At 40.6% G+C, this 17,022-nt stretch overlaps 4 protein-coding genes across 10 annotated transcripts; 1 reads left to right on the top strand and 3 right to left on the bottom strand.

Moving 5' to 3' along the window:
- Nucleotides 1-1,606: 1,606 nt before the first annotated feature.
- LOC112281816 (TLC domain-containing protein At5g14285) lies at nt 1,607-4,844 on the bottom strand. Of its 2 annotated transcripts, none has more exons than XM_090249640.1 (2): nt 4,303-4,844; nt 1,607-2,709 (listed from the first exon to the last, which is right to left on the bottom strand). In XM_090249640.1, the coding sequence occupies exon 2, from the start codon at nt 2,527-2,529 to the stop codon at nt 1,783-1,785; it is 747 nt and encodes a 248-aa protein (XP_090105766.1). In that variant the 5' UTR covers nt 2,530-2,709; nt 4,303-4,844; the 3' UTR covers nt 1,607-1,782. The 2 variants fall into 2 exon arrangements, with proteins under 2 accessions (XP_090105766.1, XP_090105767.1); XM_090249641.1 differs by lacking the exon at nt 4,303-4,844 and adding an exon at nt 3,892-4,030.
- A 1,848-nt stretch (nt 4,845-6,692) lies between these two features.
- Nucleotides 6,693-10,186, top strand: LOC112281811 (exocyst complex component EXO70A1). Its single transcript, XM_024518718.3, has 2 exons — nt 6,693-8,453; nt 8,550-10,186. The coding sequence occupies exons 1-2, from the start codon at nt 7,482-7,484 to the stop codon at nt 9,609-9,611; spliced, it is 2,034 nt and encodes a 677-aa protein (XP_024374486.1). The 5' UTR covers nt 6,693-7,481; the 3' UTR covers nt 9,612-10,186.
- A 534-nt stretch (nt 10,187-10,720) lies between these two features.
- On the bottom strand, nt 10,721-13,309 carry LOC112281815 (peptidyl-tRNA hydrolase, mitochondrial). 2 transcript variants are annotated; one of them, XM_024518725.3, is made up of 8 exons: nt 12,898-13,309; nt 12,648-12,732; nt 12,247-12,314; nt 11,948-11,998; nt 11,706-11,779; nt 11,391-11,449; nt 11,148-11,224; nt 10,721-11,028 (listed from the first exon to the last, which is right to left on the bottom strand). In XM_024518725.3, exons 1-8 carry the CDS (start codon nt 13,165-13,167, stop codon nt 10,900-10,902), a joined length of 813 nt encoding a protein of 270 aa, XP_024374493.1. In that variant the 5' UTR covers nt 13,168-13,309; the 3' UTR covers nt 10,721-10,899. The 2 variants fall into 2 exon arrangements, with proteins under 2 accessions (XP_024374493.1, XP_024374494.1); XM_024518726.3 differs by lacking the exon at nt 12,648-12,732 and having other exon boundaries at nt 12,247-12,327.
- A 934-nt stretch (nt 13,310-14,243) lies between these two features.
- LOC112281818 (uncharacterized) lies at nt 14,244-15,604 on the bottom strand. 5 transcript variants are annotated; one of them, XM_024518733.3, is made up of 4 exons: nt 15,429-15,604; nt 15,174-15,303; nt 14,713-14,994; nt 14,244-14,549 (listed from the first exon to the last, which is right to left on the bottom strand). In XM_024518733.3, exons 2-4 carry the CDS (start codon nt 15,219-15,221, stop codon nt 14,460-14,462), a joined length of 420 nt encoding a protein of 139 aa, XP_024374501.1. In that variant the 5' UTR covers nt 15,222-15,303; nt 15,429-15,604; the 3' UTR covers nt 14,244-14,459. The 5 variants fall into 5 exon arrangements, with proteins under 5 accessions (XP_024374501.1, XP_024374503.1, XP_024374502.1 ...); XM_024518735.3 differs by having other exon boundaries at nt 15,451-15,604; XM_024518734.3 differs by having other exon boundaries at nt 15,455-15,604.
- Between the last annotated feature and the right edge of the window lie 1,418 nt (nt 15,605-17,022).

Genomic DNA, 17,022 nt, shown 5'->3' with positions numbered 1-17,022 from the left:
ATTAGGAGATCAATATCCATACCTTGCAATGATTGGAATACTTTTGTATTTAGCTATATCTACAAGACCAGATATTGCATTTGCAATTAGTGTTCTTGTAAGACATAATGCACGTCCAACACTACGACATTGGAATAGCATCAAATATTTATTACATTATTTAAAAGGTACTGAAGACTTGGGATTATACTACACACAATCCGTAGATCCAAAATTGGTTGAATATTTTGATGCAGGATATAAATCTGATAATACAACAGCTAAATCTCAAACATGATATGTATTTTTAAGACATAGAGCTGTAATATCATGGAAATCAATGAAACAAACAATAACTGTAACTTCATCCAATCATGCAAAAATTATTGCCTTACATGAAGCATCTCAAGAATGTATTTGGTTGCGATCAATTGATAAATTCATTCAAACAACTTGTGGATTTTCACATGATAATTCTCCAACTATCTTGCATGAAGATAATAGTGCTTGTATTGCATAGATGCAAGTTGGTTTCATTAAAGACGACAAGACAAAGTATATTGATACAAAGTATTTTAGTTATACCCATGACTTGATTATTGATCAAGTACTTATAATTAAGAAAATTGAATCTACAAATAACCTTGTTGATCTCTTCACCAAAGCTCTCCCATTGTACAACCATTGTCAACTTACTTATGGCATAAGTATGTGGCGACTTGCTTTTCTTGAATAAGAAAGTTAATGAGCTCTTTAAATAATTAAAAAAAATGATGTTGTATTCTTTTTCCTTCATCTATGGTTTTGTCCTTAAATACAATAAGGTTTTCCTAGATAAGGTTTTAATGAGGCAACAATTGTTGATCTTGTAAGATCACAAAAAAGTATAGATCATAATTCTATACAAATTTTATATTACATAAATATTATGATGAGCGAGGAGAAGTGTTGAGATCATTAAATGTAGCCTGCGCTCTCCATAATATTTATTGTAGTCTATAGTAAATACCGTAGCTATAGTATTTAGAGTCTAGTGACACACAAACAGTGTGTCTGACCTTAACTTCCTGTGTCAAGGTAGTGAAATAGGCTATTTTTGTCTGACCTTAACTTAGTGTGTCAACGTAGTGAAGTAGGCTATTTTGAGCAGTGTAGCCTAAGAAGAGTTTCTTGGCCACACTGCTAATCTGCATCCAACCTGAACCAACAGAGCCTCCTTTAGAAGGAATCAACCAATCGAACACATCAACCACATTGCAGGATCTTAGACACACTAATCTAAATGGATTCAGTAGAACATTTATATCAAGTTTCAGTTATCAACAATAATTCCAACACCACAGAAAAACATTCCAAACCTCACTGACGGTCATTGCAGTCACCCAACTTAGCACACTTCAGCGCCCGTCACCGAACGCAATCAGAAGGGATGCAGTACACAATGATAATACTACGGCTATGAGGTGAAGAAAATGCCGCTGCACAACGATGGGAATATCGAACAATGAAGAAACACGACTACCTCATTCCCTTCACAACCCTACTATAGTCCACGGTTCTTATTGAATCCACGAACAATTTAAGTTCGAAAAACAAAACATGGAAACAACTCATTTCGTTCTTGTACTCAACAAAACAATAATAATATTAAAAGATAATGAATTGTTTTAGTACATTCCAGGTATTGAAATGAAAACTGCCAAATGATTTCGACAATTGCACTAAATTAACAAGATAACATATTACAACATCCATGGGAAGGCAAGGATTGCTCTTTGTGGGTAGCCAGATACGAAGATCCTTTCAATCACTTTTCACTTGGACAGGTCCTTGAGGCTTTGTTCTGGAGAACAAAGCCAACCACAGATCTTTAACCCACAACATACTTGCGACGATTGCAAACGCAAGCTTGAACATCCAACACCACGCCAACCATCTTGGCATTATGTTGTCCGCGTGGCCTCTCAAGTAGAATTTCCCAAGAGTCCATGTCAAGTAGGGTCCAAAGCCTCCCCTCACAATGCTGAAATACACTGTAAAGTAGGGAGAGATACTTATAAATAATTGCTTCGCTTTCTGAGATGCATCTTTCGCCAGTTTAGCCAGTGTCCAGATGTTTTGAACAGGGCTTGTGACTTCTCCACCTGCTATACAGCACATCACCGATACAGCCCCATGGTGGATGAAGTACCGACACGATATCATGTAGGACAAGGTTCCAATGTGGTGAATGATGAAGAGATAATCGTCCGGGGCAGTGAAAGCAAGGTTCAGCATATCAACAATGAAGTATGCCATAGAATACTCCATTATTTTATCCTGGAAAGGAGTATTGGGAGCGTCTAGAACCCATTCTTTGGAGAAAATTTCGTAACAGCACAAGACGGCAACAACTGTGCCATGAGTCAAAGACATTCCGCAGCTAGCTGCCTCGTACCGGTAACGGCCCTTCCATAGCCTGTTGAATATGAAAAAGTAGCCATAGAAATACACAACGGTGAACATGCCGATCGATCCAAACAGCACCAGGTTGTCCATGAAGAAGTCCATGTTGCTAGTGGTTCCAAAACAACAGTCCCTTTCAAAGGCTGAAAAAATCAGGGACTAATTCCAACTTCTGATGGGTATTCTAGACCCAAGCATGAGAATAGTATCGACGCATATCACCCCCAGCTCTGTGTCTTGTGTCCATAGACTGGAATCCGAGAGTATCCGTCGGATCAATTTGCCCTGCACATCAAATAAGGGAAAGTCTCACGAGCCGATACATGATATGAGACCATGGATTCTCCTCTAGAAGCAAGCGCTTCGCAATGCTAAACGAAGCATAAAGGAAAACCAGAGCTCAAGCAGCATTTTGGGCTAGACTTCACTTGCAAATGCACACTAGTCAAAAAAATAGTAATGTCAGACACGATTAAAGATCAATGGCATTCGAATGAGCGACTTGAGGTTCCATAAACTAAGACCAAAACCACTGAAATAGACTCCTAAAAGAAAAATGTATTTCAATTCGCCGAACCAACAATTCCGACTGATGCAGACAATGACGTTGACCAACATAACGTATGCAGCCACTACGCAAACAGCCCACTCAACCGAATTCTTTCGTTGCAACTTTCGTTAACCCTGGTAATAGTCCAAAAATGGACAATGTACTAAAATGCGTATCTATATCGCTTAGAGGTATAGTTGAAGGTTACTCTCAGCTTGCTGAAACAAACTAACCAGAGACATTGAAAACTCACACTAGCATCGAGCTATCCTCGCTAATAAATCCTTGTGAAGAATTTGTGGCGATGGAATTACGAAGTATATGTTGAGATTCTCATGATTTCTCAACCTTGCTGACCCTGAAATCAATAACTAATCAGACTAAAAACAATAAAACAAAATAAAAAACACAACACATACACACACACACAAAAGCTATTCCTGTATCTGCAGCTTAACAAGTACACCGACCCCTAGTGCAGCGGCACTGGACTTTAAACCCTCAATCCCGGAACGAGCTAGCAACTGCTGCTTTGAGCTGCCGGCTGCAGAGTAAGCACTCAAGTGGAAAACACAGTATACAGAACACGCAACGCAGACATCGCCACTTCAACACTGTGACCATTGCCAACAATTCGAAAAGTCTTTCAAACGTTACATGAAAGAAGTTGTAAACGAAACTACACAAGCCTCGTAAGGAGGCATTGCTACAGCTACATATAGGGTCGATCAACAACCCCAAAATGTGAGCAATATCGTTATACATATTCTGCAACGTTAATATGCGAGACGTCCCACATGGCAAACCCAGAGAGACAAAAACAAATAAATAAAACCAAATCATCCCTCCGCCGGAAAAAATCGCCCTAGAAAATCTACATCTCCGGATCTGAACGTGTAATTTTACAATTCAGCTACCTGAAAGCCACGCATTGAAATCCCCACGTACACAGGGCCCTCCTCTAGTTTGAAGCTCCCCCTTTACCCAGAGAATAAAAGCCGATCAATACCACTCATCCCAACAGAACTCAACGACACACGAGTCCATAACAACGACGACAACTCCCAAAAACCAGAAACAGGGAATAGTCGAACTGCAGTCCTCAATATATCACACAAGCACAATGCAAGCCCAAACGAACCAACATTCAACCCACTCCCCTAAACAACTCCAGGTCGCAGTTACAGTTTAAACCAGAGAGCTTAGACAACTGCTAAAACACACCCAAACAACTCCACAAACTAAGTAACTAAACCCACCCTTCACCCCCACAAAGCCAAAGTCACTAGGAGCAAAACCCAATGGAGGGAGCTGAAGGGAACGCACACCTCGATGTGAGAGGTGGGTGATGGCGGAATAGGAGACCGGCGGTAACGCAAGCAGGCAGGGGGGTGGGGCAAGCCAACCCCTAAGTAGGCAGGGATAGCGCAGCAGTTGCAGCAGCAGCATGAGCCGAGAAGGTGAGCTATCAACAAGGTCTGCAAAGGAGCACACAACGGGGAACTTGTGTGTGTGAGTGAGATTTCAAAAATCTGGCCTTTCTGACCTCGGGGAGGGGGATACGGGCTTTCTAGGCCATGAAGGTCATTGACATGATCAGGGGCACCTTCTCCCGCACCCTCCCTCCTCCTGCTTCATCATGGTCTTTTTTTCCTTACTCTTTTTCTTTTTTTTTTTCCTCCTCTTCCTTCGCTTAGTCGAGCCACCTCACTCTCCCCGCTACCTGCCAAACAGCGATGCGGTTGTCGGTTTTACCACGTCATGTGCGGCGTGTTTCGCTGCGGCATCCGGCGTGATACCCAGCAAACATTCCGCCATGCTTGCCCTCAAAGCGTCCTTCCATGCCCTGCCATTCCATTCCATTCCTTGCAAACTCCACAATGCAGAGCAAAGCAAAGCAAAACCACTGTAGTAGTAGTAGTCGTAGTAGAAGGGTGTTACAGTGCACACTCCGCGAGATCCTTCTCATCCCCATCTCTTCCCTTCCCTTTGAAGTGACGGCATTGTGGCGTGGGATGGAGTCAGGCTGACTTATGAATGAATGTATGAATGTATATCAGTCGGTATGGAGTCAGTCTGCCATGTCAGCATTAGGCACTGTTCGCCACGTAGCTAGCTTCGTTTTGGCTCATTCCGAGAAAAGATCTGTAAACCTACAAGCATCGTCTTATAAAAAGTTTTTTTAAATTTTTTTTGATGAAAGTTACTTTTTAAAATTAAATATACAGTTTCTTTAGTAGAACAAGAATATTTAACCTACGTATTTATAATCGTTTGGATACACAATAAAGTAATAAAATTCTATTTATGTAGTTCAATTCAGACTTTACATGAATTGTTTTTGTTACTAACTAATATATTATTTGAGGTTTTATTTTGAAGAATTTAATCATGTATTTTTTAGTTTACAAGTTGTAATTTATTTTTTAAAAAAAATTAAAATTTTATTAGACCTTAAAACAAAATTTGATGATGTTACTAATTGGTGGATGTAAATATTATAAATTTCTAATTTTAAGTGAACTTTGCAAAAAATATAATAAGTACAAAACTTATTATTTTTTATTGCTAATTATTTTTAAGCACTTTTAAAATTTCAATAAAAAAAACCTATATATCTACTTATATATATATATAAAAAAAGCATCTATGTCTGTATATAGCATCCAAAAAACCCATTGATTGGAGCAATATGGAGCACTAATTAGCTGCAGAGGTATATTGTATATTATATGTTTTTATTTATTTTTGATTGGTTGCTACAGTGACAGTTGCAATGAAGGCAAATAAAGTTGTAATAGAAGGCCATATGTAGAAGTGACAATGAATAGCACTCATATAATTTTTTTTTAACTTTAAACATTAGTTGGGGCAAAAAGGGCCACTGTTTAGTTGTTGAAGTATATTATTTTTATTATTATTATTTTTAATTGCTATATTGGGCACTGATTGACTGCTAAGGTATACTGCGTGTGTGTGTGTGTGTGTGTGTGTGTTTTATTTATTTATTTATTTATTTATTTATTTAAATCACAGTAAGGGGTACATGAAGTTGCAATGAAATTGCCCTAAAGGCCCTTTGCAGAAATGACAATGAATGCCACTTATATAAAAAAATCGACTTTGAGAATTTCTATGTAGTTTCAAAAAATCCCATTGGCTCGGGTAGCAAGGGGCACTAAAGCTGTGTGTATGATTACATTTGTGTATAGTTACACAAATGTAATTATTTTGTGTGTAGTTATAGAGATATCCTTACACAATGTGGCTGCTGATGTATATTGTGTGTTGTACATTATTTGCAACTTCCCATCGATTGGGTGTAAAAATTGGCTACATATTGCTACCAATTTGGCAATTTAAATGCGCTATGCACCCTGCTGAAAGCAATAAAGCAACAATACTCAATGAAGTACCATCATCATGTGTAAAAACACAAATTCTTGGAATTGGGTTTGGATTTGCTTTCATGTTGCAAATCATGCGCTGCAAGTGTTTGCATCTACTTTGATGTTTGAATTTACAATTGTATAATTGACCCTTTCATATTGTCACTCCACTCACTCAGAAAGACACCCACTCGGGAAGCACGATGGTGCCGCGAAGGAGATCAACGGTGCAGCAGCAGCACCACCCGCATCAGTGTCGCATCATTCATCGGCAACGCGCTTTCACCAGAGCCCCACCCTGTGGCACCCCACCGACACATTCACTCTCTCCCTCTATAACAAAACTCCCCACCAACGAGCGAGCTAGCCAGCAAGGAAGTTAGTTGGTTAGTGCATGAGTGACTGAACGTGTGTGTTGTGTGTGTTCCTCCTGCCACATGTGCTTGATCTCTCCCTCGTGGAGCTCTCGGAAGTTGGGGTCGTGTGTGATAGATTGCCTTCGCAAGTGACATAGTTCCTGTTGTCCGGACGGCTTTGAAGCATGCAGGGAATGCAGGCTGCGCACCAGATGCTGCAGTATTCATGGCCGTACTGCTCCACCCGTGAGCGTTCGAATTTGCGATGCCGTAAACAGCCCCGGTCTTTTGTGCATGTGGCGGTGCTTGACTGATTCCTCGGGTGGGGCATGGATAGTGTAAAGGTGCTTTCGTCGGTGGGCGGGTTTTAGGCTGTGTGCACCCATGCGGGCAGGTTGGATAATGAGTGTGTTTCTCTCGTGAGGTGCAGGAGAAGCGATTGGTTGTGATGCAGTGCGAAGAATTTGTGATTTGGAGGTGTTAGTTTCGGTGCAGAATGTGGAGGAGTTGTGCTAGAGGTTGTTGTAGCGATGGTTGTCATGTCTCCGAGTAGCAGAGATGCCTGCGGAAGCTTGTAAACGATTCTTTTTCTCTGTAATCATGGCTTGGATCCTTGAAGTGTCATGACTTGAGTTGTGCTGCGGAGGAAGGCAGATTCAGACTTCGTATCTTCCTTGTCGGTAACGTCTGCATTCAGGTTTTCAGGAATTTGTAGTGTCAAATAATCCGTACTGGTTGAGTCGGTAAGTGGAGTTCACCGCTATGGCAGCTCCAGATGAGGAGGCTCGGATGCTGGCGACAGCGCAGCATATAGTGAGGGCTCTGGGAACGACGAACACTAGGACAGATGACATGCTGCATATTTTATCCACGTTCTATCATCGGTTCTCGCGCATGAATGCGAAAGAGGAGGTCGGTCAGGAACCATCAAGCTCAAAGAGTTCGGACGTTGAGTATCCTTCTCCTGGAAGCAACCCACCAAGAACTCGGAGTTATACCCGCGCAAGAGCTAACAACTTGGCATTGGATGAGGCGCAGAATGTGATAACGCAATGGAATAATGGTTATTCAGGCAGAAGCAGATCTCTACATTGTGGACAGAAGTGGATTTTTGAGGGTTCCAAGAAAGACTCCGTACAATTTCTGGACGCAGTAGATGAGATAATAAGTCAATTGAATTCTATGAATGTTTGTAAACGAGACCCGGGGACTTTGGAACGAGCTCAAAACTTATATAACCTGGCCGTTGAAAGACTTATCGAAGAGTTTCGATATATGCTGGACAAGCACAGTAAAAGTATAGCTTCGAATTCGTTGTTGGTCTCTGGAGCGTCCGGGTACTTTAGAGCTCCTGTGAGTCATGTCGTCGATCCAGAGACAGAGAACTCTGACAGTGACAACGATGAAGACGAGGATGTTCCTGCAGCTCACCAAGTGGATAAAATTGAAACCAGGATAGTTTTGGTTCCTCCGGCAGTGGCAGAAGACCTTGCCGACATCGCGAAACGCTTGACTAGCGGGGACTTCCAAAGGGAGTGCGTAGATATATATGTGAGAAAAAGGAAGGACATTCTAGAGAAAAGCTTGCATGAACTGGGTGTAGAAAGAGTGACAATTGACGAAGTGCAGAAGATGCAGTGGGAGGTTCAGGAAACCAGGATCAGGAGTTGGAATCATACTGTGACCGTGGGAGTGAAGGTGCTGTTCTCCAGTGAAAAGCAGCTTTGTGATGAGGTGCGCTAATTGATACCATTTCAGTGCTATGAATGATGTGGGTTTTCCTCCTCTTTTTGATTTAATCTAATTTATATCATTTTTTTGCAAATCCAGGTATTTCCGTTACCTTTGAGTGCAGACATCTTCAACGGCATCGGCAAAGCGGCGATGATGCAACTTCTCAGCTTTGGGGATGCCATAGCTATTAGTCGACGGTCTCCTGAGAAGCTAGTTAGAGTTCTCGATATGTACGAAGTATTACGAGACGTCCGTCCAGAATTGGATGCCATGTTCGCTGGAGCATCTGGTGCAAGTGTCAGGTCGGAGGCTGAAGAAATTCTTTGCCGTTTAGGAGAAGCTGCAGTAGGTACCTTCGGTGAGTTTGAGAATGCCATTCTGAGAGATGCTTCAAAGCTTCCTAATCGTGACGGGGACGTGCATATACTCAACCGGTATGTGATGAACTACATCAAATTATTGTCTGGTTATACCGACACTCTGCAGCAACTTTTTGAGGATAAAAAGCAGGTTTTAAAGCTGTCAGGGGATGATACCAAGTTGCCTGAGGACGTGGACGATTTCAGTTTGGGCAGAGAAGAGAATTCACCCTTGGGTGTCCAAATCATCTGTTTGATCCATATTCTTCGGAACAATTTAGAGGCGAAATCCAAAAGCTACAAGGATCCTGCATTGAGCATCTTCTTTTTGATGAACAACGTGCATTATATTCATCAGAAGGTGAGAGAGCCTGAGATTATAACGTTGGTTGGAGATGACTGGGTTAGACAACACTTGCGTGTGCTCCATCACCTTGTCATAAATTACATAAGGACTGCTTGGGGCAAGGTCTTGGAATTTTTGAGGGATGAAGGGCTTCAAAGTTCGGGTACGTCTAGCAGAGTTTCTTCTGCAGTTTTGAAGGACAGGTTTAAGAACTTCAACGCTGCTTTCGATGAAGCTATCCGCACGGAATCGCAATGGGTTTTGTTCAGCCGTGATTTTCGTGATGAATTGATTACACGCATCGCCGAGTTGTTGGTTACAGCTTATCGAGGTTTTGTTGGACGCTATGGGAGATACATTGGTTCTGGTAGGCCCTCGCGAAAGTACATCAAACATAATCCAGATGAAATAGAGGCTTATGTTAATAATCTTTTTAGAGGGCACTCTGTTTAGATAAAGCCTAGGAAATCGTTATCAAGTCAGTGATTTCAGGCTGCTACCGACAAGTAGGGATCCACGTCTTCCACGGAGCTAAAGGTGACAATACCTTCGGAAGCCGAAGACCCAGCCTAGAATTATGATTATTGTTTAGCACGTTCAAAATTCTTGTTACACTTCAATTAGACCTCTGCCTAGACTACACTTTGAAGTCCACGATAGAGGTGGACTGGGCTTCTATTCAGTCTTCACAGTGATTCAGTATGTTGGGAAAGCTGATAGTTTTTATCAAGTTGCACCAGTCCTGTGCAGAGTGTTGATGCAGGAGCAAAGCTTGTGCTATTCGATCGTTTCAACCATCCGAAAAAGCAGATGTAGAGAGTTACTTCGTAGTGCATGTGTAAGAGGATTCCTTTCTTCATTGCAGTTATGGTTGTTTGGATGGTGGGAGTGCTCAGATGCTGTAATTCTCATATTCAGGGCATGAATCTTCTGTTAGTATTGGTTACAGCCAGAATGCTGTGTATGTGGTGTGCGCAGTGGATAAAGTGGTTTAATTTAATGACGAGAATTCCCACATTAGCCACTAATTTTGATAATCTCGTTACCCAACTTACTTTCGATGACAGCTTCAGTGATTCAGTGCTTTTATAAGTTTGTCAGCGTTGGAAATGAGGTTCTTAACTGATTTCAGTTTCTTCTGGACATGTGGATATTGTTCATGGCTTATCCTCAAACAAGCCCATCATCGAGCCTCAGCACCCTGGCATGCTACGCAGGTAGTAAAACTGGATGGGTAGGTGGAAAATAAATCTGTAGGTAGATAATTCTAAAACATTCTTTAGAAGGCTTTCATGTTATGGCTACAATCCACTTGATGCATCAGTAAAGATTTATTTCTGATGCATTGATAGTAAGAGTAATCTTCCATGTTGGAACCATAGAGTGGAGAAAGAGAGATGGGACTCTTAGAAGCAAGTAGGAGAATGTCGCTAGCATGAAAGCTGCCCCAAAAAGGGGCACACAACGACTTCGAGAGCAGAGATAAAGAGCAATGTAGCCGAAATCTTGCGACGAGCCTGGAGGCGAACGCTTAAATCACTGTTGTCCGTCTCGTTGACAGATTTGAAAGAAAAACAGATCACCTGAACCGATTCCATTGATATTGAAATACAAAAGAATTTCACAAATGTATATTTCGCATAAAGTCAACCTCATCAATGCTCGGAACCTGATAATAGGAGCAAATCTTTGCTAATGCAACCCTACAAAGACAATAGATATGACTACCAGTATATATACCCTATTCTAGTTCTTTGATCATTTCCAATCTGCTTTTCCTGTGCAAATTCCAAGTGGTGACAGTTTTTTGAAGGCCTTCAGTCATTAAAAGTCTCACTCCTTCTACTCCTCGTTGTAGCACTTCATCCAACTGAACAATCCACCCAAGCCACTTAAATTTATCATAATCTAAGATATAACGAAGTTAACATGGAACAACGTAGAGACATTATTGGGAACAACATTTGTCAAATCGTAAGAGTGACTCACTTCTTTCCTTTCCCGGGGATTGAATTTTTGCAGCACGTACGCGCTTGGATCCATGTTACATTCAGGCCTCCCGACACCTGTATGAAACAAACAGTTAAACCCCCACTCTTTTAAAGATCAAGCTATTATTTCGCAGTCTGATTGACTCAGACTGTTTATTTCGATAGGAATTTCATCAGCATTAAGCTACGAAGGAAAGAAGCAGTGCATAAAGGACGAGGGGTCTTGCCACTAAAGCCATACCAAATCGCAATCGAGGGAAGTCTTGTTTCCCTCCAAAGTGCTCTATCAAGCTCCTCATCCTGCAGCAGATTGTGAGTCACCACCTCAAAGCTTAGAGTCATTGAACACAAGATGGATTTAATCATCTTTAGGTCGAAATTCAGCACTGAATCAAAGATGAATGTAAGGAATAAATTCAACCACCTCACAAGTTGAGACTGTATAAACAATGTACCATCACACTAAGATTGGAGGTGTTGATGAAACCGTCAACACCCTCTACAAATAAATCAATCATGTTATACATGTCACAGCATCGAATTCATGAATGCATACCCGTTGTGACCTCCATGGCCTCCTCTTGGCAGTATCCGTAACATAGCAAACTCAAGTTCCAAATCATCGTAAATCTAGCGCAGCAACTTACTAAAGTAAGCTAGATATAAAAAAGTGAGATGTATGGAAATACACCAAAACGACTTCAGGCAACTAATAACAAAGTTTAAAACATAAGATTCTCATTACTAGCCAAGATAGAGCAATTCACGAAGCCTATCCATAGCTAAGTAAAACCATACCGCGAGTACACGCTCTCGAGGTATCTTGTAGTAAGTCGAAATTGGTCCCACCTGATGCGAGAGAAAAAAAGACAAACAAACAAATGTTGTCAAACATTTTATGAAGTGCGCATCTCTAACTACAGGATATGCAACCACAACATACGAGCACATGCCGTTCATACGTACGCTAGGCAAATATGAGGACAGACCCAAGCTTCATGCACAGCTACTTGCCTCCGAAATTTCGACGTACAGCTAATCATCATACCTTTGAAAAGCAACTGTAACCTTTCGATATTAAAAGCAGAAAAACTTACGGATTCTCCACTTAAATTCATGTAAGTATGGGGCTTAGCAAGAAGCACCGGTGTAGGTCCAATAAATCCTGCACGCACAAGCTTGCAACAGCGGAAGCAAAATGACTTAATCAGTGGAAAAATTGTTTTTAATTTTTTTAATCTTGCCTTATATCAATGCGGTTGAAGACAATTATACTTTGGTGAACCATGGAATTGAGATTATGGACTGCGAGTGAATCATAATCCACAGTACCCAATCAATTATCAACTACTAGAAAGTGCTTAAACATTCAACTCCACAAAAAATGGCATCCAACTTCGGCAACGAAGCCCTTTTTCCCGACATATCCGATCATTATTACACTGCTACCTAGCAAGAAGGAGAAATGGAAATGCTAAGACTTGGCAGAATCTCCTACCCTTTCCCAGCAGTGATCTTTGTTGAATTGTCCGTAGCGGGATATTCTCCGCTTCCGCAATAGCATCAATCAATTCAAACCCAATCTATATAGAAACACCCAGTCACCCTAATAAGCAACTACACTTGAATAATTTAGAAAGGGGACCTTGAAGTCTAAACCCTAAAACTTCAATCCATTTCTCCCCCGCAAATTCGAGACAAGAGTCTTTCATCAAAATTAAGATAAAAAGTTAAACAAAAAGACTCACATTATGGCGAGTACCCACGAACTTGGAGCCCGGGTTTCCCAACCCAACAATCAGCCAGGGCAACCCAAGAGCAGGGGAAGAAGAGGGAGAATTATTAGAAGGCGAAGATGAACAAGCTCTGATGGAAAGAGAGGAGGGACTGCTGCGTGGGCATGGCAGAAGGAACACCGCCAAGGAACTCCCTCCAAGCGGCGCTGGAGTATTGCACCACCTATGCGACCTCATCCATGTCTGTCTCTGCAATTGTATTTGCTGCATCATCGTCCCCATTCTACTAACAATCTCAAAACTCCTTCGCTTACTGAAAAATCTCTTCACCTCAGCTTACAGTGACAAGAAAGCAATCACAATGATTTCGTCTTCGCCAGAGTGTAGCTAGTAAATTTGGAGTCCCGAATCAATTCACGCAGCCAAACTCGCGCTTAGGGCTATCACCATGACAACGAATTTTCTAGCACAATCAGTTCATCGAAAAAGACGAAAAACTCGCTGACGTCATCTAGAGCACTTGCTGCTGGATGCCCACTCCGACGAATTCGTGGCGATGACTTCATCCCTTCGAGGAGAGCTCGAGAGCTCCAGACTGAAGACCTTGAAGGAATTTTTTTCATTATTTTTCTCTTTGCTTGCCATTCTTCCTGCCTCTTACTAATGGTTAGCTTTAGCAATTGAGCGTCACAAAGGCGCCGAGTTGGAAAATTCCTATGTTGTGGATAATGTTTTTTTCCAGTTCTATCACGGATTTGAGTTTCATCTCTAGCCAGGGTTTTGAATCGATTGATCCATAGAATGCGATATAACAGGGCACCCCTGAGCTAGTCTCGGACGAAGTTGGACGCAGAAACATGTTCTCAGAATGTAAGCTCATGACAAGGGTCAAATATTTGCAATTATTTCTCGGACGATAAGCCGCTGATTTCGAGCGGTTGATAGCCGTGAATCATTTACCAGATAGAATGCATGGCGTGGATAGATCATCAGTCCCATCCGACCACGAGAAGCATTCGTGCCGATGACTTTGAGGACTCTGCGGCATGTGAGCGCAGGTGATTTTGGTTGATCGAAACTCTTTGGGATCATCGCTTTCTGGATCGCGGGTTTGATAAATGCGTCCGAGGAGTTCTGAATTCAGCTTCCACAAGCTCGTCCACTACTCCAGGTACGAGAATATACCCTGAAGCCTTGCATTTATCAATGTGGCTGCAGAGCTTTTTGTCATTTTTATTTGATGTTATATATCATTTTGTTATGCTGTGTTTCAGTATAAAGAAAAGAATAAACACAACATTTAACACACACAACTGTACAAACATACAAAACTAAATGTATGTGACATGCACCAAGAGTAGATTAATATATATATATATATATATATATATTTTTTTTCTTCAAAAGATTTTTACAGATCTTCCAAATATCGCAGACAGATTTTATTATAGAACGTGAATCCAAGTTTAAATAGTGAATCTATATACTTAAAATTTACACACACATTGCTGGTGTACTTAGTCGTAACAGGGCACAACTACACGATGCACAACCATCCCTTCCGAGTAGTGTGCCTACTCTTTTGCTTGGTACGTTTCATAACGGTTGGCCTTATCTACGGAGTCGTAGGCCGATGACGCTGCCGCTTTCACCTTCTCCCCCGCCTGCGTTGCAAAAGCAGATGTCCTAGTATCACTCAATACATAGATGATGGTGGTTTCTTACCTATTTCAATGTGAATTTGAACTCATCGATGTCAACAAACTATCTGTAGAAAGACCATGTCAAACAAGAAAAACAAGTTTTTTGAAGAGCCAGATTACGCACCGTCTGGAACAGACTTCCACCTTCATCCTTAGCCTCAGGAGCTTTCTCCTTGGTGGTTCCCATGGCATCAGAAGCTTTTTGTTTGGTGGTTTCAATAGCATCAGAAGTTTTCTGCTTGGTGGATTCCCATGCAGAGCCTGTTGATTCTTTCATCTGCTCGCCAGCATTTGATGCTTTGTCGCCTACGGTGGCATCACTATCGGCATTAGTCTTCGCACCTTGCTCATAATCAGAGCCAGCAAGTGCTTCGTCGACTTTCCTGTCAGCCGATTTCAAAATACTCTGCATATTCACGAACAATCGTCACTCTCAAGATCCCGATGACACAAAAGCTCGGTTAAATTGCTTCACCAATTCAAAATACTAGAATTCACTACAATATTCGGTTGACGGCGACCACGTTTTCAAAAAATCCACCTACCACGAATTCAGAAAGTTGAAGGGGTAGTGTAGAGTTATACCTCGGCATCCTGGTGAGCCTTAGCTTTGGCACCTTCAACATCAGCCATTCTATCTCTTTTTAGACTTTCTTGCAACTTAAACACACCCTCTCCGACAAGTAAAATCGCAGCACAAGGTCTCTCGAATTATCTGTAGCAAAATCCAACGCACGCATTAATCATACGTACATGATTACGCAGTTTTTTGCTCAACTAACGCCACAATCCATGAAAAGAAAAGAAAAAAGCAAAAACTTAAAGAACTATCATACTCACAAGCACACAAACACACACGCACTCACACACGCGCACACACACACCCACGAGTTGGCACTTGCATATAGTCAGTGAGCAAGATGAGAACAACAAAAACTAGAGCAACTCGATCGCACGAGATCTCATTCGCATTTACCTGAAATCACTACACCGGTCGATGCAAACAATGTATTGGCTCACAATTGAGATAATGGATCAACCATAAGGACGTCAATTTGAAACAAAACACGACAGCGGGAGAGAAGACGGCATCTGTCCCGCTCATGGGACCCTCCATCCCTTTTTCACACTGTCGCGTCGCCAAATGGATTTTTCCTCCGATGCCACGTGGATAGAATCCTCTGCCACGTGGTAGTTCGGTGGGCTGAGTCAGCAAATTCGACAGCTGGAAAAACGACGACGTGGAGGGGACGCCTTGTGAGGTGAATTTGTGTTACCATTTAGTATGGCCTGGATATTAAATTGTAAAAGAAATAGACGCTGATGTGGAGTAATTTCTTTTTTGAAAGATGACCACCATGATAACTGAATTCAACTAAAGTTGTTATTTGGAAGGAAAGTGTATTAAAGTTAGACTTTCTCCCAAAGTTGATATATTTTGTGTAAAAAAACTGTTGGTCCAGATACTTGATTAATGACACAAAAAAGTTTTATATGGGGTTTATGGAGATCATTTGGTGCAACCTTAAGTTCGACTTAAAAATTGCCATATACCGTGTCTAAAAATTGCTTTATTTAAGTTTAATTTATTATTTTGAGTAAGTATATATATATATATATATATATATTGAGTAAGTATATATATATATACATATTTTTTGAGTAAGTATATATATATATATATATATATATATATTTTTTTTTGAGTAAGTATATATATATATATATATATATATATAAATTTTGTTGTTGTGCAATCATTGAATGTGAAGATATTGATTTGAGTGTTTATATGTTGTTATTTTTAGACAACAATAAATTAGAATAATTTTTAGTGAAATATATGTGAATTTTTTACTATAAATTAAAAGGGGTCATAAATCCACATTTAATAGAGATCAAACTTGATAGAGAATAGAAAACTATAAATATTTAGTTTGATTTAAATTTTAACATACATACATATGAATATAAATAGAATATTACCTTTGCTAATTTATCTCTTAATAAGTTATAATCCATGATAAAGTAAAAAAAAATGGAAGAATTTACATGGTTCTACAGTAATAAAGTTATAATTCTTGTAAGTTATTAGTTATGACCTTGATAGAAGAATATGACTTTGTGGATAGAAAAAATAATAGGAAATCTAGCTTAGATAAGAATCAAGCATGCTTTGTTGGAGGCCTTTTTATATTCAACTTCTGTTGAATATTGCAAAGAGTCTTGTCGATAGTGTATTAATCCATATCTCCAACGTCCAACATGGAAATAACAATGGGAAGGCTCCGCAATTCTCTATGCATGTAAACGACACTACTGTTGTGTCTTCCTTAAGAATGTTGTTAGTACCTTCACCTCTCTCTATTTGTTAATGATGAACAAGCTCAAGAATCTTATTGATCATCTAGCTTGATATGTACATCGTTTTCTT

Source organism: Physcomitrium patens, chromosome 4 (assembly GCF_059467195.1).
Source record: "Physcomitrium patens ecotype Gransden chromosome 4, ASM5946719v1, whole genome shotgun sequence".
NCBI classification, from domain to species: Eukaryota; Viridiplantae; Streptophyta; class Bryopsida; order Funariales; family Funariaceae; genus Physcomitrium; species Physcomitrium patens.
The sequence above is the reverse complement of the archived record's forward strand: the minus strand, read 5'-3'. Positions and strand labels throughout refer to the sequence as shown.

What these genes read in the sequence shown, in the direction of transcription:
- LOC112281816 (XM_090249640.1), bottom strand. Translation starts at nt 2,529, where the DNA reads ATGGACTTCTTCATGGACAACCTGGTGCTGTTTGGATCGATCGGCATG.
- LOC112281811 (XM_024518718.3), top strand. Translation starts at nt 7,482, where the DNA reads ATGGCAGCTCCAGATGAGGAGGCTCGGATGCTGGCGACAGCGCAGCAT. An exon ending in AAAAGCAGCTTTGTGATGAG is followed by an intron (nt 8,454 to 8,549) that starts GTGCGCTAATTG and finishes TTGCAAATCCAG; the next exon opens with GTATTTCCGTTACCTTTGAG.
- LOC112281815 (XM_024518725.3), bottom strand. Translation starts at nt 13,167, where the DNA reads ATGGGGACGATGATGCAGCAAATACAATTGCAGAGACAGACATGGATG. An exon ending in AAGATCACTGCTGGGAAAGG is followed by an intron (nt 12,315 to 12,647) that starts GTAGGAGATTCT and finishes TTGTGCGTGCAG; the next exon opens with GATTTATTGGACCTACACCG. An exon ending in GGCCATGGAGGTCACAACGG is followed by an intron (nt 11,450 to 11,705) that starts GTATGCATTCAT and finishes AATCTGCTGCAG; the next exon opens with GATGAGGAGCTTGATAGAGC.
- LOC112281818 (XM_024518733.3), bottom strand. Translation starts at nt 15,221, where the DNA reads ATGGCTGATGTTGAAGGTGCCAAAGCTAAGGCTCACCAGGATGCCGAG. An exon ending in AGGCTCACCAGGATGCCGAG is followed by an intron (nt 14,995 to 15,173) that starts GTATAACTCTAC and finishes GTGAATATGCAG; the next exon opens with AGTATTTTGAAATCGGCTGA. An exon ending in GTGGAAGTCTGTTCCAGACG is followed by an intron (nt 14,550 to 14,712) that starts GTGCGTAATCTG and finishes TTTGCAACGCAG; the next exon opens with GCGGGGGAGAAGGTGAAAGC.